Source organism: Prionailurus viverrinus, unplaced genomic scaffold (assembly GCF_022837055.1).
Source record: "Prionailurus viverrinus isolate Anna unplaced genomic scaffold, UM_Priviv_1.0 scaffold_39, whole genome shotgun sequence".
Lineage (NCBI taxonomy): Eukaryota > Metazoa > Chordata > Mammalia > Carnivora > Felidae > Prionailurus > Prionailurus viverrinus.
In genome coordinates this window covers 3,794,511-3,816,420 of record NW_025927607.1, presented here as the reverse complement: position 1 = coordinate 3,816,420, position 21,910 = coordinate 3,794,511, and the positions used below count along the sequence as shown (strand labels likewise).

At 61.5% G+C, this 21,910-nt stretch overlaps 1 protein-coding gene across 1 annotated transcript; it reads left to right on the top strand.

Annotated features, from left to right (window-relative positions):
- The first annotated feature begins 18,460 nt into the window (after window positions 1-18,460).
- Window positions 18,461-19,528, top strand: OTOS (otospiralin). Its single transcript, XM_047846437.1, has 3 exons — window positions 18,461-18,518; window positions 18,633-18,659; window positions 19,344-19,528. The coding sequence occupies exons 1-3, from the start codon at window positions 18,461-18,463 to the stop codon at window positions 19,526-19,528; spliced, it is 270 nt and encodes an 89-aa protein (XP_047702393.1).
- The last annotated feature ends 2,382 nt before the right edge of the window (window positions 19,529-21,910 follow it).

The following is a 21,910-nucleotide window of genomic DNA, read 5'->3' as shown; positions in this document are numbered from 1 at the left end:
CCGGGTCTGTGCCCCCGCTCCCCCCCACCACTGCTGCTCCCCTAGGATTCTCCCTGAGCTGGCCCTGCACTCCCCGTCCTCCCTCCCCTCCTTCTGGGCTGGCACGGGCCCGCCCCCAACCCCAGGACCCAGCTGAGCTGACCCAGCACCTTCCGGGCCAAGGCCTTGGCCCTCCTCCAGGTTCCCCCACCACCGAGGACCAGGACAACCTCAGCGCCTCCCTCTGGGCCCCACGGAGGCCCTGGGACGCCAGCACGGCCACCTGCCTCAGAGCTCAGAGCTCAGGAGTGGCGGCTTGGCCTCCGTCCGTCCGTCTGCCCGCAGTGAGGGCCACAGACCCAGGCGGGCGCACCTGCAGGTGGGCGGGAGGGGGTGGGGGCGTGTCAGGCGCTGGGGAGACACTTTCGTGAAAGACCTTCCGAGGACGCGAAGGCTGCCTGGCGGGCCCCGAGCACCCCTGGGGCACGTGAAGGGCTCTGTGATGGTACAACAGGCCCCTCCTGGGGGCCCAGCCACCAGCCAGGCAGGGAGAGGCGCGGAGGCAGCAACCCGGGAGGGAAGGTGCAGGGGTGGTCAGGCACTCCCACTCCAGCCAGAGCCAGCGCCGCGTACCTCTCCCTGGGCATCCTCCCCTCCAGACGTGTCCCTGATGTCCCTGACACAGCAGACACAGAGCCTCTTTCTGTATCTGAATCTGCTTCATGCGCGGGGTAGCGGCTGCTGGGCAGAACTGGGCCTTCGGGGGGCAGGATCACAGCCCCAACCACGTCTGACCCCCAGAACCCACATGGCAGGTGGGGTTAAGCTTCAGCTCACGAGCGGGGACCTTGTCTTGGGGTGTCCGCTTGGGGCCCACGTCCTTACGAGGGTCCTTAAATGCGGAAGGGGCAGACCACGTGAGAGTTCACAGATTCACCATCACAGACACGCCCAGAAATAACGTTTGCCAGTTCCTGGGGTGCCCTCTGGCCCAGGCAGGTTGGCACAGGAGATGAATGGGGGCCCCCCGTGGCACGAGAAACGGGGACCCCCTGCGGTTCGTGTTTTGCCAGAGCGTCAGGGAGAAGGGCATCGGTCACTTAAACGATTCTCGATTCTCGATCTCGGGAGCGGCTTCTGCCTTTCTGCAAGTCCCGCCTTGCCTGGCCTCCTCTCCCCGCTCACACTTTGGGTACCAGGCGCTGGGGGGCGCCTTCGAGATGTGACGAGACCTCTTGCCTCCCCCCCACCCCCACCGTCCCCCACCGTGAACCAGCAAGGCGGTGACAGGACTATTCCGAGGACTGTTCCGAAGACAGCAACGATGAAGAAGTTTCTCTGCCCGAGAGTGATCGCAGGCCTCCTAAACGTGTCCCACAAGACCCTAGTGGACGATCCCCTCCACAGTCCCCAGGTGCCCATGACCGGCCCACCACACGCACGTGGGCAGCAGAGCAAGGACATGGGCTTAACTCTTTGTTGGCAAAATATCGCCGTCTGGTTGGTGTTTTGTTTTTGGGAAAATTTACAGACCCGCGTGAGCACATGAGCAGAGCTCTGGACAGGCTCACACACCCTCACGTCCCAGCTGCCCGGATGCAGGCTGCCTGTAGGGAATCCGACTGGGAGGCCGATCGGATAAAGTAAAGCCACGCATGCAAGATGCACTTCAAGATGTTTACTGGGACGCCGCGTGGGGCCCTCAAATGGCCTGGCTCTTCATCAACACGGTTGCTGAGTGAATGCAGCTTTGGGTGAACCACAGAGCGAGAGGCCGGGTTCCTGGGAGTTTGCTCCCGGGGACACGCAATAAGGTCTGGAGACATTTCGGGTTGTCTTGACCGGGGTTTAGGGGACGGACGGAGGCCGGGGGTGCTGCTAACCACGCCTCCACACACAGCAGGGCCGCGCCACGGAGAGTCACGCACCCCACATCCGCCGTGCCGTGGCCCAGAAGCTCCACGCCACAGTGTCATCAGCCATTAGGAAGCGTAAGAGACTCTAACACACCGGGACCTGGCAGGTGTCCAAAACGTATCGTTCGCTGTGAAGACGCAGTCAGGGGCAGATGTGTGTGGTCTGAGTCTGATTCTGGAGCAGGAGGGACAGCACCCTGGTGGCACCTGCACCTGGGGGGGCAGGGGTGATGGGGATGGCCTGGGGGGCAGGGAGGGGACGGGGACGGCCTGGGGGGCAGGGAGGGGACGGGGACGGCCTGGGGGGACAGGGAGGGGATGGGGGCGGCCTGGGGGGGCCAGGGAGGGGACGGGGGTGGCCTAGGGGGGCAGGGAGGGGACGGGGCAGCCTGGGGGGCAGGGAGGGCACAAGGGCGGCCTGGGGGGGGCAGGGAGGGGACGGGGGTGGCCTGGAGGGGCCAGGGAGGGGATGGGGGCGGCCTGGGGGGCAGAGAGGGGATGGGGGCGGCCTGGGGGGGGCAGAGAGGGGTTGGGGGCGGCCTGGGGGGCAGGGAGGGGATGGGGACAGCCTGGGGGGACAGGGAGGGGATGGGGGCAGCCTGGTGGGGCAGGGAGGGGACGGGGATGGCCTGGGGGGACAGGGAGGGATGGGGGCAGCCTGAGGGGACAGGGAGGGGCAGGGGTGGCTTGAGGGGCAGGGAGGGGACGGGGACGGCCTGGGGGGACAGGGAGGGGTGGGGGTGGCTTGGGGGACAGGGAGGAGACAGCCTGGGGGTGCAGGGAGGGGATGGGGGCGGCCTGGGGGGCAGGGAGGGGACGGGGACGGCCTGGGGGGACAAGGAGGGATGGGGGCGGCCTGGGGGGGCAGGGAGGGAATGGGGGCGGCCTGGGGGTCAGGGGGGATGGGGGTGGCCTGGGGGGGGCAGGGAGGGGATGGGGGCGGCCTGGGGGGGCCAGGGAGGGGACGGGGGTGGCCTAGGGGGGCAGGGAGGGGACAGGGGTAGCCTGGGGGGCAGGGAGGGCACAAGGGCGGCCTGGGGGGGCAGGGAGGGAATGGGGGCGGCTTGAGGGGGGCAGAGGGGGGTTGGGGGCGGCCTGGGAGGCAGGGAGGGGACGGGGACGGCCTGGGGGGACAGGGAGGGGACGGGGACGGCCTGGGGGGACAAGGAGGGACGGGGGCGGCCTGGGGGGGCAGGGAGGGGACGGGGACGGCCTGGGGGGCAGAGAGGGGATGGGGGTGGCTTGAGGGGGGCAGAGAGGGGACGGGGACGGCCTGGGGGGACAAGGAGGGATGGGGGCGGCCTGGGGGGGCAGGGAGGGAATGGGGGCGGCCTGGGGGTTGGGGGGATGGGGGTGGCCTGGGGGGGCAGGGAGGGGATGGGGGAAGGGGGGCATCTGTCCACACCAGGCCAGCAGCCCTGAGCATGTACTCGGAGAAAGGAAATGGAGGGTAGGGGATGGGGTATCATTTTTTTTCTTTTTCTTCCACTTTAAAAATATTTCTTTGTTTGCAACGTGTGCCCATTATTTGGCCTGCTTACGGAGTGAGGGGCGGGCCTCTCCCTGGGAGCAAAGCAGGAGGCTGGGTCTTGCTTCAAGGTCCTCGGGCTGCCTCCCAGCCGTCCAAGGAGACCAATTTAGCGTGCGTTTCAAAGGCATTTCCAGCCCTTTAATTCCGAGGTGCCGTTCCCGGCCCAGCTGGGCTCCTGCCCAGCCAGAGCCCCCGGCTCCCCGCCTCCTCCCGGGCTCACAATACCTGCTTCTTGGATGAGTCAACGAATCTAGGACAACCAGCTAGAAGGGAAAACAGGCAACCTGCTCCTTTATCAACCTGTTTCCACCGACATCAGGGAAGAAGGAGCCAGAAAGTCAGAGGGAGGAGGCCAGGTGGGCGGCTGGCCAGGGGGAGCAGGATGGCTGGTGCCCAGCACCCAGCAGAGCCCCTCAAAGACAAGAGAGCCTGAGGAACCCCCGATGGTGGCGGGACGGGGCCATGCTGCCCAGACGCCTCAGCCAGGCTGAGAAACACACTGAGCCCCGGTTCCCATAAATCCGGCTTTTATGTGGCAATGAATAGGGGTGAACAATGGATCTATTTCAGGCCGCCGAGAAACTGGCCCAGCCTGGGTCCCTCTCCTGCAATTAGGAACCTCAACATGGCGGGTCCTGGAATCCCGTGCCTGGCCTCAAAGCCTCACAAAGGCAGCCACCTGCCAGTATTTGGTGGCGGGTGGGGGGGGGGGAGGAGATTCCGCCATCCCCTGGGGTCTGTTGCTGGCAGGGCCCCCTCCCCAACCACAAGAGGAAGTGCCGTTGGCCGCCCCAGTTGCCGGCAGGACCCGGCTGGTGGTCACTGCCCCCTGGTCCCATCTCAGGGAGCATGGAGTTGGCCCTTGGCCTTGGCTGGTCTCTCCCAACTCCTCCCCGAACGGGACCCCCTCTGCTGCCCCGTCCTCATCCGCGGTGGCCAGCCTGTGCTCCAATTCTCCTGCAGCGGCAAACCCACCCTTGCAGACAACTTGTAGGTGACATCCGCCTCCACCAGCTACACGCTGCCCTGCCTGTGGGCGCCCAACACCCACCCACCCCCAAGGGTGGCCGTTGTGCACGTGCTGGTGGCAGCCAGACCGAGCCGGGCAGCCACTCCTGCACAGCAGTCCCCAGCCCATGGTCTAAGGCGGCCCAGGACCCACCCCCCAGCCCTTCCGCCTGCAGGCAGGCATCCCGTAAAGGGCATACTCTGCAGACTGTCATCGCCCAGCCCCCCGTGAGGACCTCGAGGGGACAGGATTCACAGAGAGACCTTAGCATCACACGGCCCTCACTCAGCCCAAGGAATAACTGGCTGGCGGCCTCATGCCACACGCCCCACCCCTGCAGAGAAAGGCCGCCAGCCTGTCCCTCCCCAACTCCCAGCTTTACCTCTCAGAAGCAATCGTGTTCACCTCTATCAGCTGTACCTCTGGCCTTCACCTACATATCTCCAAAGAATCGGTTTATACTTTGTGATGATTAACTCCGTGTGTCACCTGGGCCAGCCCACGGCACCCAGGTGTTTGCTCAAACACCAGTCTCGAGGTCACCATGAGGGGAATTTTTAAATGAATGCAGATGGCCGGCGATAATGTGGGTGGGCCTTGTCCAATCAGTTGAAGGACGGAAGAGGAAAGACTGAGGAAGAGGGGACCCTGCCTCCTTATGGCCTTTGGACTCAAGCGGACGCGGAAGCTGCAACTCTTCCCTGGCTCGCCCGCCTGCCCCGCGGATTTCAGACTTGCAAGCCCTCACGATCACGTTAACCCATTCCTTAAATCTCTCTCCCTTTCTCTCTCCGGACACATCCTGTAGATTCTGTTTCTCTGGAGACCCTTGTTGTGGGCAGCCGCTGAAACGGCCCCCAGTGAGGCCTGACCCTTGGTGTGCCTGCCCCTGAGTGTGGGAGGAAGCTAGTGTTGGATTCCAGTTAGCGAGTGCGGCGGGAGGCCGTCTCTGAGACTAGGTGGCGGAAAGACTTCCGTTTCCTCATCTTCCCTTGTGCCCTTTCTGGAGTCAGAATCTTCCCTTTGAGGGAGTGCAGCAGCTTCGGTGGGAGCCACCCGAAGGACGAGCCCTGTGATAAGCAGCGGAGAGAGGCCTCCCGCTGAGAGGCCGTTAGGGATCGGAATCCTGGCAACGGCACTGTGAGTGAGGCGGCCCCTTCCCCAGTTAGACCCTCAGATGACCGCAGCCCCAGCTGATACCTTGTGAGGGACCCCACGTCAGAAGACCCTGCTGTCCTGGGCCTGGATTCCTAACCCACGGAAACTGGGGGAAGATAAATGTCTTTCAGTTGGGGTTCTGTTGTTTTGGGCCCAGACACTTTGGGGTGACTCCCTACACTGGGAGAAGGAACTCATACACCCCCTGCATACATTTAGACCTTATCTGTTGAGTCCTGCTGTTCCACGCGATTTCCCCTTCCCCTTCCTCCCAATACAGCCACATCCAAGTTTAGGTGAAATCGATACTCAGGCCTCACAGGATTATGACTATGTAAAGGAAATGTTCTTCTGAGCTAAATAGCACCTTCTGATGATACCACCATGTTTTCCCATTTTCCATCCCTTTTTTTCTCCCAGAGTTGGTTATTGCCTTGCTTTTTAAAACATATTTATGTATTACTATTATTTTAAATTTATTTTGTAATGTTTATTTTTGAGAGAGAGAGAGAGAGAGCAAGTTGAGGGAGGGGCAGAAAGAGAGAGAGAGGGAGACACAGAATCCTAAGCAGGCTCCAGGCTCCAAGCTCTCGGCACAGAGCCCGACGGGGGGCTTGACCTCACGAACCGTGAGATCGTGACCTGAGCCGAAATCAGACACTTAACCGACTGAGCCACCCAGGCGCCCCTGTTCATTTATATTCAAGAAGTGTTGTTTTTCCATATACCCATTGACAATCCAAATGCTCAGAGTTTTTAATGCTCAATACTTGTCCAAATGCTCAAATGTATCAGATCACGTGTAGTTTTCACTTCCCTTCCTCCCGACGTCTCCTCTGGAGCGCTGGTTGCCCAGACCCGCAGCACCCCCATCAGCACCCTCGTCAGCACCCTCGTCAGCACCTCCGTTGCTCTGGGGCTTCCCTTCACCGTTCCCCGCGTTGACGCAACTTATTTTGCATATTGCATAGTTTCCCTGCACTCTGTGCCCCAAAACCCAGGCCCAGCAGCTTGCCAAGAAAGAGAACCCATTTCCATCCTTATAGGTCTGCGCTGTCCACATAATCTCCCGGTGGTTGGCCGCTAGAGTGTTTAGGCACCAGGTCCTGGTTCCCCTGCAGGTGCCGGGGGCACCCGGCCGTGTCTCCCAGCCTCCAGCGTGGCCATAGAGAGATCAGACACCGCTGCAATTCTCTTTCCTTTTATACGGTTTGCCCTTGCAGTTTGGAAACTTGTAGGCTTTTTGTCGCCAGTGTCCTGACATTTCCCAAGTCGTGCTTTCTCGTGGGTCTGTCTGGGTCTTCTCCTCTGGGCAGGAGAAGGAGGGAACCCTGTCGTTCTGGACACCCTCTTCCAGGCTGGAACTTTTCTCGTCTTACTGTTGTGCCGTCCACACCAGATCTCCCGAACCGACCTGCTAACGTTCCTGCATTTCCGGTCACTTTCCATATTTTCGTCTTTTTATTTTAATTTAGGAGAGGCTTTCTCTGCTCTATCCTCCCGCCTTCCTGTTGATTTTTAAAATTTAGATGATTATGTTTTGAATTGCCGGTAACAGTCCTTGGCTTCCGAATGCTACTTTTGTTGTGACTCCCTCTTTGTTTCATGGGCACCATATCTTACCTGGCCCTGATAATATTCGTGTTTTAAGCCTTTCTCCCCCTGTCCCACTAAATCGGGGCTCACGCCTTTAATCCTGTTGACATCACCAGCAGCTAACGACAGATGCCAGGGGTTCCCTAGACATTATTTCATCACTTGGTCCGTTTCTCAAAATTTGTCCCTCAGGACGAGGATGGGGAGGTGGACATAGCAGCTCAGAGGGCAGCGAAGCTAGCATTTGTTGAGAGCTTCCCACACGCCTGGTCCTGCCCCTTCGGTCCCCTTCACAGCCCCGTGACACCAGTGCCCGAGTCTCCACTTTACACATGAGGACGCTCGGGCCCAAGGACACCGAGAAACTTGCCCCAGGCCTCCCGGTTAACAAGCCGAGATGCTCTCCCCTTAGCACAGCTGTGATCTGGAGCCAGCGCCCGGTGCCCCTCCCCTAGGCTGGGAAGGACCTGGCCGGGGGGAGGGGGGTGTCCGTGCGTGCGTGGCTGTGCCTTCGGCCAGGTCCCAACACCCAGGATCCCTTGGCTCTTCTCAGAGGGAGGTGAGGCTTTCAGGGGATGCAGCGCTGGGCAGTGGCGGCCAGCAGAACCCACCCCTCCTTGCTTGCCCCTTGCCCCCCAGGAGCTGGCCTTAGATCCCATGGGGAACCGGCCCAGCCCAAGATCCCCAACTGGAGAAGGGCCGGGAAGAAGCAGATGGCTGTCTCCCTGCGGGAGAGGGGCGTCCAGAGAGCTGGGTTTGAAGAGCTTGGGTTTGAACTGCCCTCACCTCCCGGAGTAGCAGAGGGAGAGGGAGGCTCAGGACAGAGCAATCGTCCCGTGGGGCTTCTCACCCTCCTGGCCTCCGTTTCTTGTTTATGAAGCAGGATCAGTGTGTGAGGGCCCCTCGAGGCTCACGGCGGGCCCGGGTGACACAGGACTCCCTCCGCCCTCTGAGGTCCTGGATCCCAGGATGCAGGGAGCCCGGCATGCCCCGTGCAAGCCCCTCTCCTGCAGCCTCACGTGCTGCCTCCCAGACCGCATCTGCCAGCTGCTCCTTTCCCTGGGTGGGGAGGCCGGGGGGCCAGAGGGTGAGAGGCCAGGAGACCCCGAATCCTCTCCGGGTGCAGAAACACAGACCCACCCAAGGAAAGAAGGGTCCGTCCCCTCAGTGTGCTTCCTCGATCAGAAGCAGAGGTGCACCAGGGGAGCCTAGGGGCACTAGGCACGTCCTGCCCTTCCCTCAGGCGGGGCCAGGCTGGTGCAGGCGGAGGTGAGCCAGCTGGGCGTCAGAGACCCGCACGCTCGCCTCACTGCACCTGCGTGAGCCCCACAGAAGGGCCAGCTCTCGGAAATCTGTGTGCAAATCCCTGTGATGCCACCGGCACCTTGGCGGCCTGTGGTCAGACCTCACTGCCCTCCTCCCGGCCTGGCCCCTGGACAACCGCCCGGCCTGCTCCCGACACCCAGAGTCCCCGTGGCACCCCACTGTCCCCACAGTCCCCACCGTCCCCACTGGCCCCAAGCCCCCATCACACACCAGGCCTAGAAGAGTTGGGACACACTCCCACTGGCCAAGAACAGATTCCCCTCCCCCCTCAGCCCTTTCCTGCTGTACTTCTGGGACGTGAGGGGGTGTGGGTTTCGAGGAAGTGGGTTGTCCCTGGGTTGACATCGAGTGGACTCTCTAGTGAGCCTTTCAGAATCACGTGGGCATCAGGGACGCCCATACGTGGGCATCAAGGACGCCCAGAGGAGTGCCCGGAAGTAACCCGCTCACTCGTGCCAGGCGCTCTCTTCTCCCGCGCTTACTCTCCGCTCGCGGAACCAGACTCTGGTCGGAAGGGCTGGCGTCAGAAGAACACCACTGTGGCATTCTCTCCCAGGATCCGCCCACCAGACTTCTGCCCCCTGCCTGTGCCCGTGTCTGGATGGAGGCCCTGTGTGCCCACCTGGCTCTCGAAGCCCCCGGTCAGACAGACCCAGACCCATAGCTGGACAAATGTAAACTTGAGCCACAGCCAGTCAGCTGCTGTCCCGCTGTGGCAGCCATCCTGGAGGAGTCCCTCAGCCGGGGCGGACCCCAAGCCAGGGCAGGGGGCCTGCAGCACACCCAGGGGCCTGTGCCCCCCGGGACGGGCCAGAGAGTGCTCTCTGGGCCGCCCACTGGAGGCGTCAGGCCCTGCGACCCCCGGGCCTGGGAGCATGTCAGCAATGCCGGAGCTGGGGCAGGCCGGGCCTCCTGAGCAAGACTCTGCAAGAGGGACAGGCGTGCACACCAGGTCAGGGTGTACGATGGCCCAGGGAAGGAGGGAGTCGGGCCCTCCCCCGGGGCCGCCCCCGGGCCTCTACCCTTTGCTGTTGTCTCCAGCAGGTCCCTCAATTTGGAAAGCCTCAGTCCCTTCCCCAATACAATGGAGAAGACGGGAACAGCTCTGGACTCACCAGGAGCGAGGAGGGCAGTGGGTGGTCCGTGAAGGGCCGGCATGGAGCATCCACTTGGAGACATTTGCTGTGGGGGCACCAGGCCCTTAGCAAGTGAAGCAGGGTCCACCGTGGGGAGAACACCCCCAGACACGGGACCATCCGAGCCAGCGTCTCCGTGTTGTATCACACGACAAGGGGAACGAATGCCCACCGAGGCTCACCGCCTTCTGCCACGCAGAGCGCCGTGGTCTGCCTTCCTCACGAGTGTGGACCCAGGCCTGGCTCTGTGTCCTTGGGGGACACCTGAGACAGGAAGACTGAGGAGTACAAGGTCCTGGGGCAGCTCCCCCCTCACTCCTCCTGCCCCACAGAGGCAGTGTCAGCCGCAGGGAGAGCTCCCAGGCCTCACCCAGCATTGGACGCCTGCAGGGGCTCAGCGGGCACCCTGCCTGGAGAGGGGGAGTTAACCCCCAGGGGCCCGGCCCCCAGCAGCAGAGACAGAAGGCAGTGGATAAACGCTTCTCCTGGTCTGAGGTCTCAGAGCAGCCCCGGGTGGCCAGGGCAACATGCCTGGGTTCCGGCTTCTCCCGCCTGTCCCCAGCCCCGTCCAGTCCTCCATCGGGCCCCCTGGGACCCCACCCCCCAATGGAGCACACACGGGCACCCATGCTCGTGCACGCCCACACACTGAGCTGGCACTGATTCAGTCTCAGGGTGCTGGGGTGCGACCCTTGCAAGCCCTCAGCACCTGGAAGGAGGAGGACGTATGGGGGGTTCCCACGTTCTGCATCCCCAAACATTGTCCCTGGGGGACTGGGGGCCTCTCCCTCTGGGTCTCTCTTCCCATCCGTCCAGGACCGCAACTACGACCTCCAGAGAAGTTCTCACACCACCATTGTGCTGGGGCCCCGGGCTGCCTTCTCAGGGAGTACTTCCAGAAGGAAGGCCGGGGTGCTAGCAGCTTTGGGGGTCTGGAGGCACCAAGCACCCAGAGTGGGCATGTCGTGGCCCCCAGGCACCTGTGACAGCGCACATCTAAGGCCAGTGCCTCTCTGCCCCGAGTCCCAGCCCCACCTTGCCCTGCTGGGCTAGCGGGCTGCACCCCACCGCTCCAGCTGCTTCGACTTCTCTCCTGCTGTGGAGACGCTCGGTGTGCCGAACCAGGAGCCTCGCTGACCTGGGGAGTGCAGGCTTGCAGCCCACCTGCCCGTCTGGGTCGGGACCAGAGCCCCACAGCTCCAGGAGGAAGCATCTTGGAAAAGACATGGGGCCCCGTCTCCCGGCCAGCCTGTGCCCAGAGCCACACACATGGATTGTCAGATTTAGCAAATAAAAATACAGGTTTCCCGTTTAGATTCGAATTTCTTTTTTTTTTTTAAATTTTTTTTTTCCAACGTTTATTTATTTTTGGGACAGAGAGAGACAGAGCATGAACGGGGGAGGGGCAGAGAGAGAGGGAGACACAGAATCAGAAACAGGCTCCAGGCCCTGAGCCATCAGCCCAGAGCCTGACACGGGGCTCGAACTCCCGGACCGCGAGATCGTGACCTGGCTGAAGTCGGACGCCTAACCGACTGCGCCACCCAGGCGCCCCTAGATTCGAATTTCAAATAGTCAGTGAGTGCTTTGTTAGCATCGAGTCCCCCCGTATTTTATGAGTCCACCCTAGAATCCTGACGGGTCCCCACTGCCTGGCCTCAATGCCACCTCAGGCCCAGGTGTCCCGGGCTCAGGAGAAGCCCTCTCGGGGACCAAACTGGGAACCTGATCAGAAGTTCTCACAAATCAGCTAAAGACAAAGATGAGTTTTACGAAGAATCGTATGGACCTTACACATCTTAGCTTTCAAATCTACACGGTACCCGTCTTGACCGTCAATCCTCTGGGCAGGGCGCCTTCTGGCCTGCGAGGATTCCCGTGGGGATGGCGCCCCCTGGTGCCCGCTGCGGGGATGCGCCAGCCAAGATTTTAGGGTCTGGTTCTCTCCCACGGGGGACGCTGAAGGCAGGTCCCGGGGGAATGTGAGGACTTTGGCCCCAACCTCAGCATCGTCCAGGCCACATCTAACTTGACAGTAGTTTCCAGAAACGTCCACCTCGAGTGGGCCTTTCCAAAGCAACTTTGTTTTCATCCACAACACTCTTTTCAGGTTCATTAGATTCTATGATATTTAATTAAATCCTTTTCTCAAAACGACACGCACAGTCAGAAACCGTGAATCTGGGGACAAAACAGGTGAGTGTGAGAAGCGCCCCCTCACTTGCAGGTGCAGAGGGGCTGGTGCTTCCCAAGGGGACCCGGAGAACGGCACACACAGCCAGGCGCTGGCCCAGACGCCCAGGTTACAGCCGAGTGAGAAGAGGCCTGCAGGATGTGGCCCTAACGCGCACGGGGGGCCCCAGGCCGGGCACCGACCCACCGTCTGTTCAGCCCGTCAGCACGTCACCAAGCCCCACCCACGGGGCGACGGGAGCGTTCCAGGCCCGAGACACTCGGGAACGCTCGAGTAGCCAGTGGCTCGGAAAGTGGCTCGAACACATAGCCAAGCAGGAGGGCAGGACGTGGGGCAGAGTGACTGTCTGCTGGGGATGGCGGAGGCTCCAGAGGGGGCAAAGCTCCCGGGCTCGGGGAGGGCGGAGACGGAGGCCCCCCGTGCTGGAGCAGCGGGGCACAGCGCAGGGGCCCGAAGGCCGGCCGGCTGGCCGGAAGGCACCCTGGGAGCAGGCCTGCAGCCAGGGCTCAGGTTCCCAGGCTGGAGGGGATGAGCAGTGTGGATGTTTCCAGAAGCAAACGGAGGCCGTGGATGGGGGCTGAGCTGGTGGCAGCTGCAGGAAGGGTCCAAGAAGAGGCACATCCAGAAGGAGCCCATGGGTAGGAGGACCTATGTCTTTGGGACTTAATAAGGAGCAAGGCTCGGGCTTGCGCGGGGACGGCTGGAAGGGCTGTGAGCCCTGGGGTCCTGCCCACCCTTCCAGGAGATCTGAGGTGGGCTGGGCCTTGTCCTCCGGGGCCGAAGCCTGGGTGTCTGCAGTTCCCAGTGACCTCAGCGAGAGGCCACGCTTAGTGTTCCCGAGTCAGACGGCAGAGGGCGCCCCGAGACCTCATGACAGGAGTGTCCGCTGTGCCGGCTGGGGAGGACGCACCTGGGTCATTCAGGCGAAGCAGCAGCAGGGGACAGAAGGCTCCCGGGCCAGCCACCTGGCTTGCTCCCTTCCTGCTCGTCTGGCAGAGACCACAGCCCTCCCCTGAGTTAGCCTGGGGGCAGACCGGTGTCCATGAAGACCCGGTTATGCAGTTATGCAACCAGAGCCGCCTCTCGCTACAGGCGGGGGGTCCTTGCAGGCCTCCCGTGCATCTGCAGGGAGAGTCCCGTGCAGGACAGGGGCAGGGGCCGGAGGAGCAGGGGGCCTGACCACCCCCAGGCAACAGCACGTTGGGCCCCACCTGGACCCGTTAGAGTAAATCCTGCCCGTGGAGACAGAGCTGAAATCCCCACGGCTGAGCAGCAACGCGGGTGGTCTGCTGTGCAGTCAAGGTTCAAACCTCTGCTTCCGACGGTGGCTCTCGAAGCCTGGCCCTGAACCTGCTCAGCACCCTTGGTAACACGGCAGACGTGCAGAGTCCCGGGCCCAGCCGCGAGCCCTTGGGGCAGAACTCTGCGGGGTGGCACCCGGACCTCTGCCCTCTAACATGTCCCCGACATCATTCTGAGAGCAGCTCCTTCAGGTGTTTCTGACCCTGCCCAGCTTGAGAACCTCCTCGAGACCCTAAATGTACTCTAGGGGCTGGCAGCGTGGGCATCTCCCAGGAGCTTGTTAGGAATGCAGATTCCCAGGCCCTCCCCTCAACCTGCTAGATCGGAACCTGGATTTAACAGATCCCCGGACCTTCTGATCTGGATGCAGCGTGAGGACCATTGCTCTAGGGATCCCGCAGAACAAGAGTGATGCAAGGCTGGCCGTGCAGACCCCCGGCAAGGGGCACTGTGGGAGAGCTGCCGGGTGAGGGGGAGAAGGGGCCCTTGTCCAGGGCCAGAGGAGTTGGCCTCCAAGGTGGGGTCCCTCAGGTGGGATTCTCCAGGTGGGGCTTTCCAGGTGGGATTCTCCAGGTGGAACTCTCCAGATGGGACTCTCCACGTGGGGCCCTCCAGCTGGGATTCTCTAGGTGGGATTCTCCAGGTGGGGTTCTCCAGGTGGGGCCCTCCAGGTGGGGTTCTCCAGGTGGGGCCCTCCAGGTGGGGTTCTCCAGATGGGACCCTCCAGGGGGGATTCTCCAGGTGGGGCCCTCCAGGTGGGGTTCTCCAGGTGGAGCCCTCTAGGTGGGATTCTCTAGGTGGGGCTCTCCAGGTGGGATTCTCCAGGTGGGGTTCTCCAGGGGGGACTCTCCAGGTGGGATTCTCCAGGTGGGGCCCTCCAGGTGGGATTCTCCAGATGGGACCCTCCAGGGGGGGTTCTCCAGGGGGGACTCTCCAGGTGGGATTCTCCAGGTGGGGTTCTCCAGGTGGGATTCTCCAGGTGGGGTTCTCCAGGTCGGGCCCTCCAGGTGGGATTCTCCAGATGGGACCCTCCAGGTGGGGCCCTCCAGCTGAGATTCTCCAGGTGGAACTCTCCAGCTGGGACTCTCTAGGTGGGGCCCTCCAGGTGGGGCCCTCCAGGTGGGATTCTCCAGGTGGAGCCCTCTAGGTGGGATTCTCCAGGTGGGGTTCTCCAAGGGGGATTCTCCAGGTGGGGTTCTCTAGGTGGGATTCTCCAGGTGGGGTTCTCCAGGTGGGGCCCTCCAGGTGGGGTTCTCCAGGTGGGATTCTCCAGGTGGGATTCTCCAGGTGGGGCCCTCCAGGTGGGATTCTCCAGGTGGAACTCTCCAGCTGGGACTCTCTAGGTGGGGCCCTCCAGGTGGGATTCTCCAGGTGGGGTTCTCCAGGTGGAGCCCTCTAGGTGGGATTCTCCAGGTGGGGCTCTCCAGGTGGGATTCTCCAGGTGGGGTTCTCCAGGGGGGACTCTCCAGGTGGGATTCTCCAGGTGGGGCCCTCCAGGTGGGGTTCTCCAGGTGGAGCCCATAGGTGGGATTCTCCAGGTGGGGTTCTCCAGGTGGGATTCTCCAGGTGGGGTTCTCCAGGGGGGATTCTCCAGGTAGGATTCTCCAGGTGGGGTTCTCCAGGTGGAGCCCTCTAGGTGGGATTCTCCAGGTGGGGTTCTCCAGTTGGGATTCTCCAGGTGGGGTTCTCCAGGGGGGATTCTCCAGGTGGGGTTCTCCAGGGGGGACTCTCCAGGTGGGGTTCTCCAGGGGGGACTCTCCAGGTGGGATTCTCCAGGTGGGGTTCTCCAGGTGGAGCCCTCTAGGTGGGGTTCTCCAGGTGGGATTCTCCAGGTGGGGCCCTCCAGGTCGGGCCCTCCAGGTGGGATTCTCCAGGTGGGGTTCTCCAGGTGGGATTCTCCAGGTGGGATTCTCCAGGTGGGGCCCTCCAGGTGGGATTCTCCAGATGGGACCCTCCAGGTGGGGCCCTCCAGCTGAGATTCTCCAGGTGGAACTCTCCAGCTGGGACTCTCTAGGTGGGGCCCTCCAGGTGGGGCCCTCCAGGTGGGGTTCTCCAGGTGGAGCCCTCTAGGTGGGGTTCTCCAGGTGGAATTCTCCAGATGGGACCCTCCAGGTGGGGCCCTCCAGCTGAGATTCTCCAGGTGGAACTCTCCAGCTGGGACTCTCCAGGTGGGGCCCTCCAGGTGGGGTCCCCCAGGTGGGTCTCAGGAAGGTCTGTGCACAGGCCAGCAAAGGAGAGTGGCTGGAAGGACTCGGGAAGAGGGAAAAAGTGTGGGCTGGACTTGGGGTGGCCACGTGGTTGTGGGAGACCTGGGAGGTGTATCCAGGGCAGCAGCTCAGTAAGAGGGAGCTATTGACGGCGGTTTGTAAGGTTTTCTCCCCACCACGTAAGTGCTAAGTCAAGGGATATACGTACGCCCAGAAAGAAAACCAGACTAGTATCCCCACGGCTCTCCCACCCAATACCATCACCGCTCATCACTTGTAGATGCTTTCTAGGTTGGGTTTTTTTTAAATTAAGAAAATGGCTATAAAGACATAGTACAGACAGTTTATTTCCTTTTTCCCGACATCATGGGAACGGCTCCCTGGGCGTCATCTTTGGGCGGGGAGCGGTCAGCGATGAACAAAGAGCTATCACCCTCTGGCGCGGCGAGGCGCGACGGGTCTGCCGGCCGGTCCTTGTGCCCTCCACGCCCTGCCCGGCCCCGCACGGCCGCCGCCCACCTCCGAGGCCCCCGCCCCCACAGACACGCAGGCCACGCGTCGGGGCTTCCTCAGTCCCCGTGCTCCCGGGTCCGGCTCTGCAATAAACCTCACATCCTGCAGGATGCCCAGGGGCCATGTGGGTGGAATACTGGAGCCGAGAGGGATTCATCTCCAGGGGATCGGGTTCGGGATAGAATCGGGAATTGGTTCTCTGGCCCGACCGCGGTGCCGTTTGCAGCGGAACAGGGTGCTGCCGTCCCCAGAACCAACGGGCTACAGAAAGCCAGGCTTTGTGGCTAAGGCCACAGACCACTTAGCAGTGGAAGCAAGGGCTGTGGGGTTGGTTGGTGGTTTCTAAGTGTGCCGGAGAATGTGGGGAAAGCAAATTATGAGCTCGGAGCTCAAAATTCCCAGCTCAGGGGCCAGATAAGGAACCCAAAGCTTCTGTGTTGTGCAGAAAGGGTTGACAAGCAGGCCCCGCTGCCCTCCTCGGGAACACCCGCCCACCAGGTGGCCCGCGGCTGGAACTCATGGATGAGAGGACCTCGCTGCCCCCTGACGTCTGTGCGGTCTGTGCGGCGTGGTTCGAGCTGAGCACCCGCTTCCGCCCGGGCACCCGGAATCTACGCCAGGCCCAGGGGGCCCCGTGCCCAGCCCCCGATTAAAACCCCGGGCGCTGCGTCTCTCACAGGCACCTGGTGGTGGCCTGTGTGAGTGCACAGGGAGGGCGCCCGGGAGCTCAGGCCTGCTCCCCCGACTTCTCCCTTCCTGCGTGCCCTACCATTTCTGTGTGGTGAATCCCAGCCGGGAGCGCGGCCTGTGCTGAGTCTGGGGGGGCCCCCAGCGAATCACCGAGCCGGGTGGTCTCGGGGACCCTGACACAATTGCCCTAAAAGAATTACGTCTTGCAGGCGAGGAGTCCAGATTTCTGAAAATAAAATCCAAGGTCTAAGCTGGTGGGTCTGAAACTCACAAGGAGAGTTGAACTTCTGCTCTCTTAGGCCATCTTTTGTGAAGGTCAGGGTTTGTTGGGTAGGAATGAGTCTCTTATCACTTGGACGGGGACATGTGGGGAGACTGATGAAGCTGGGGTCCTGAGCCCCTACATTCAGCTGCGTCTCCTTTGCCAGCAGAAGTGTCCTTCCTCCCCATCTGGCGGGTTAGTCCCCCGTGCTTGAAAAACCTGTAGTCCCCCCAGAGCTGTCGTCCACCAGGGGCTGCTAATCCTCCTGGGGACCCCACCCCCAATCGTGACCAGACCCTGAGGCTCAGACGTGACTTAGAAAGCGAGGCACAACGTGTGTCCCCAGGAGGGTCCACATATGCCCATACGTGGCGCCCAAAGCCCAGGGGACATATATGGGGTGGATCAGGGTGCAGATGACAGGAGTGCTGGCCTGGGCCCACTTGGCAGAGGAGACCAGGAGCGGTTCTAGCCGTTAGTGCAAAGATGGCCCGTGCGGGAGGCTGGTCCCGGGTCCGGGCAGGTGCCCAAAGACTTGGGGAGACCAGGTGTGTGTTGGCTGGATCCATCACGGAAGACCTGCTCTCTGCCACTCGCCACCAGCCAGACCACATGCTGTGCCCCCAGCTGTGTGGATTCCGTGGGCGATGGGACCCCGTGGGCAGGGCCACGAGGCATGGCCGCAGTCTTGAGGAGCAGCCCTGAGGGGTAATCAGAGTGGTCTGGAGACGCTAGGAGCCGTCCATGGTGTCCCTGGGGCCAGACAGCTGCCTTCCGGACAATAGACTTAATCGTCGTGCGTGAGCCGGAAGGCTCTAGTCTGCAGATGCGAAGCGGGGCTGGATGCCCACACTTCCTGTATGGACTGTGCTCAACATGTCCCATTGGCGGGGGTGGGGGGTGCTGAGCTGAGGCTGCTCCTGGCTCCCCGAGGGTCCTGTCCTGCCTGCCTGCCTGCCTGTCCCCCCAGGGGCCGCTCTGTGATGACCTTGTTCCTGTAAGGGGGGACCTCAGCCTCAGTGTCAGACTCAGAACGTCTTTCGATCCGGTGGAGAGGAAATCGCGTCTGAGTACTGGTGTTGAATTCAGTCCTGGAGATCCTAGCAGTGCCTGTGCAGAGATGTTTTTCTCCGGATCTGATCCTTGGATCAGGTTCCCACAAGTGGACTCTCGAGGTCCCACTGCCAACAAGGTCACAGAAGCCCTCAGTGCTCTGGCCAGGGATGAAATATTCGGTTTGACAGCTCACGTAGGTGACGTCTGCCTCCTTGTCTCTGGCCTTTTATAAAGAGGGGCCTGCGTGCTGGCGGCAGACTCCTGTCCCCGTTCCGGCTGAGGCTGAACAACAGGATCCCAGTAACCTCTGCGGGGGGCAGGTGTGGGGTCGCCGCCGGCCACGGGAGCGGGGAGGGGTGGTGGGCTCAGCCTCAGGACCACCGTCTGAAGCCACCGAGACTGAAATTGCTGTGAAAACACTCAGAGCCTGTCCTTTTTCCAGAGATGTTTTCCAGGGAGCTGCCCGGTGCAGGGGTGCTGGGAGGAAGCCGGGGCCCTCACGGGCGGCTGGTCTCACCCTCTGGGGTCCTCGTGCTGCAGGGGGACCGGAGCTCCATCGGTTGGTGGAAGATGCACCTGGGGAAGATGAAGGCCTGCTTGGTGCAAGGGGTGGCCCTCTGCCTCCTGCTGGGACCTCTGGCAGGTGAGTGGTGGTTCTGTCCCTCGTGCCATCCCCCTGGCCGCTTGGGCAGCTCATGTGCGGTGGGGCCCTACCCTCGGGGGTTCTCCAGGGTGACTGCTCTCTCTTCCTCTGCAGGAGCCAAGCCAGTGCAGGAGGAGGGAGGTATTGTATTGTCCTCCTGGCCCTTTCTGGTGTGTGTTCGGGTGGGGTGGGGTCAGAAGAGGGAGCTGGGTGGGAGCTGGCTTCTTATCCCCAACGAAGGAAGCAGGAGCCTGGGTCAGCTCAAGGCCAAGGTGGGCAAGCAGAGGGACTGAGTCTCTTCCCTGGGCCCTGCCTTCCAGCCACCTGGGGCTGCACAGGGCAGGAGAGACCCTCTGAACTCCCGAGGCTTCGCGTTCTCGCCCTCGGACCGGACCGGACTCACCCCAGGGCCCCCCGCCGAGTCCGACCCCAGGGCAGCGGCATCTGGATTCCAGGGCTGGGGGCTGCGGCCTCGTCTGCAATTCCCCCGGGATGCTCCCCCATCCTCAGCGTCTCCAGAACAGGCGCCAGATTCCCCGCCCCCTCCGTCCTTGTCCTCCTTTCCCCTCTTCTCCTCCCCCTGAGCTGTCCCCTCAGACCATGAGTCCCGAGAGGCAGAACCCAGGTCATTGTCCAGATGGCGAGGCTCCGGGATGCTGCCACAGAGGATCAGGGGTAGCCCGGGGCCTGGCGTCCAGCTGGGAGGGTCCCCTCACTGCATGGGGCTGCCGGGCACCGGCCACCTGCCCTAAGGCATCGTGGAGGGGCGGCCTCGGGGCAGGACGAGCGGGGACAGCCCCTGAGGCAGGTGGTTGTGTCTTTCAGACCCGTATGCCGAGCCACCGGCCATGCCCTACTGGCCTTTCTCCACCTCTGACTTCTGGAACTATGTGCAGTACTTCCAGACCATGGGAGCCTACCCCCAGTTGGAGGACCTGGCCCGCACCTTCTTCGCTCACTTCCCCCTGGGGACCACCCTGGGGTTCCACGTCCCCTATCAGCAGGACTGAGCACCAGCCTGGATCCCTGGCCGCAAGCTCAATAAATTCCTCGCCTGAGTCACACAAACGCTGGTGGTTTTCTTTCAAGAAACAGCTCCAGTCAGGCCACATTTAGTGTCTTATTCAACAAGCGAACCATGGCTCTGACTCGGGGCTTTGCTGTACTTGTCGCCTAATAGCTGAAGTCACACGCCCTTGGAGGGGCTGTGGGTCCCTGGAGTGCAGGGAGGACAGTGCCCCTGGGAGGGACTGTGGGTCCCCAGAGTGCAGGAAGGACTGTGTCCCTGGGAGGGGCTGTGGGTCCCTGGAGTGCAGGGAGCATAGTGTCCCTGGGAGGGGCTGTGGGTCCCCTGGAGTGCAGGGGGGACAGTGTCCCTGGGAGGGGCTGTGGGTCCCTGGAGTGCAGGGAGGACTGTGTCCCTGGGAGGGGCTGCAGGTCTCCTGGAGTGCAGGGGGGTCAGTGTCCCTGGGAGGGGCTGTGGGTCCCCGAAGTGCAGGGAGGACTGTGTCCCTGGGAGGGGCTGCAGGTCTCCTGGAGTGCAGGGGGGTCAGTGTCCCTGGGAGGGGCTGTGGGTCCCTGGGGTGCAGCGAGGACAGTGTCCCTGGGAGGGACTGCGGGTCCCCAGAGTGCAGGGAGGACAGTGCCCCTGGGAGGGACTGTGGGTCCCCAGAGTGCAGGAAGGACTGTGTCCCTGGGAGGGGCTGTGGGTCCCTGGAGTGCAGGGAGGATAGTGTCCCTGGGAGGGGCTGCGGGTCCCCTGGAGTGCAGGGGGGAAGTGCAGGAGGGAAGGGGTCCCCTGGAGTGCAGGGGGACAGTGTCCCTCGGAGGGGCTGCAGGTACCCTGGAGTGCAGGGGGGAAGTCGTCCTCTGGAGTGCAGGGGGGAAGTGCAGGAGGGAAGGGGTCCCCTGGAGGGGGCGACAGTGTCCCTGGGAGGGGCTGCAGGTCCCCCGGAATGCAGGGGGGACGCGGTCCTCCAGAGCTATCTGCTCTCCTAGGCTCAGTGCAGCACTACTCACAAGAGCCAAGATGTGCAAACAGTGTAATTGCCATAGTTCCAGAAGGTAGTTCCAGAAGTCAGAGGTGGAGAAAGGCCAGGAGTGCCTGGGAGATCTCACTCCTCTATGGGAATAGGGGCTCCCATGTTTTGAAACTACCCGGAAGAGAAGCCTGTTGCTGACCACGGAGTAGCGGCTTCCTTTGTCTTTTGCTGGGGTACTTCAGAGTGATTGGTGTTCACGGTGATTTCTGAGGCTCAACCATACTCCCGGTCTCTCCTCACCTCTCCCTGGGCCCCACGCTGCCTACTCAGGCCACAGTCCCCCTCATTCCCTGAGGGAATGAGCCCCCTCAGGCTCACTCCCTGTCTCCCTGCCCCACCCTTCCCCTCCTCCACTTCTCTTGCAGACTAGCCCCCAAGCCTACCTGCTTCCAAAGTCTAGCTCCGGTATCTTATGCCCTCCTCCCATCCACCCTTCCCCTTCCTGCCCCTTCCCTCCTACCCCCTTCTCTCATTCACATGCTTTAAAAAATTATGATAAAATACACATATCATAAAATTTACTACTGTAACTATCTTGAAGCACATTCACATTGTTGTGCAACCATCAGCGCCATCCATCTCCAGAACTTTCCCGTCTTCTCCAACTGAACCTCTGTCCCCATTAGACACTGACTGCCCAGCCCCGCCCCCAGCCCCCAGTGCCCACCCTTCTGGTCTCCATCTCTGTGAATCTGACTATTGCAGGGACCTTCTGTAAGTAGAATCATACAGAATTTGTATGACATCTCTTTTCACTGATCATAATGTCCTCAAGCTTCATCCATGTTGTAGCAGGTGTCAGAATTTCCTTCCCTTTTATGGCTAAATAGTATTCCATCTTATGTATGTACAGAATACATCTTGCTCAGCCATTCTTCTATTAATGAAGACCTGAGATGCTTCTACACTTAGCTATTGTGAAGTGCTATGAACATGGGTGTGCAAATATCTCATGAAGACCTTGCTTTCACTTCCTTTGGGGATACACCCAGAGCGGGACTGCTGGATCATATGGCATTTCTATGTTTAATTTTTGAGGCTCCCCCACACTGTTTTCCGTGACAGCTGCACAATTTATATATACTGGATACTAATCCCTTACCATATGGGTACATGTGTATGTATGTGTACATATGTACATGTATATGTATGTAACTTGTAAATACTTGCTCCCATCCGGTGGGTTGCCTCTTCACTGCATTGACCATTCACATTCTTTCATTCTAAGGTATAGTTGATGCACAATATTATTCGTTTCAGGTGTACAACATAGTGATTCGACAACTGTACACACTATGTCCCCATGTCATGTTACTACGGTGTCGTTGGCTGCGCCCCCAGGCTGGACTT

Bases quoted from the DNA above. Each gene is read 5' to 3' on its own strand.
- OTOS (XM_047846437.1), top strand. From the start codon at position 18,461: ATGAAGGCCTGCTTGGTGCAAGGGGTGGCCCTCTGCCTCCTGCTGGGA. The intron at 18,519-18,632 runs GTGAGTGGTGGT...CTTCCTCTGCAG, and splicing joins CCTGCTGGGACCTCTGGCAG to GAGCCAAGCCAGTGCAGGAG. The intron at 18,660-19,343 runs GTATTGTATTGT...TGTGTCTTTCAG, and splicing joins GCCAGTGCAGGAGGAGGGAG to ACCCGTATGCCGAGCCACCG.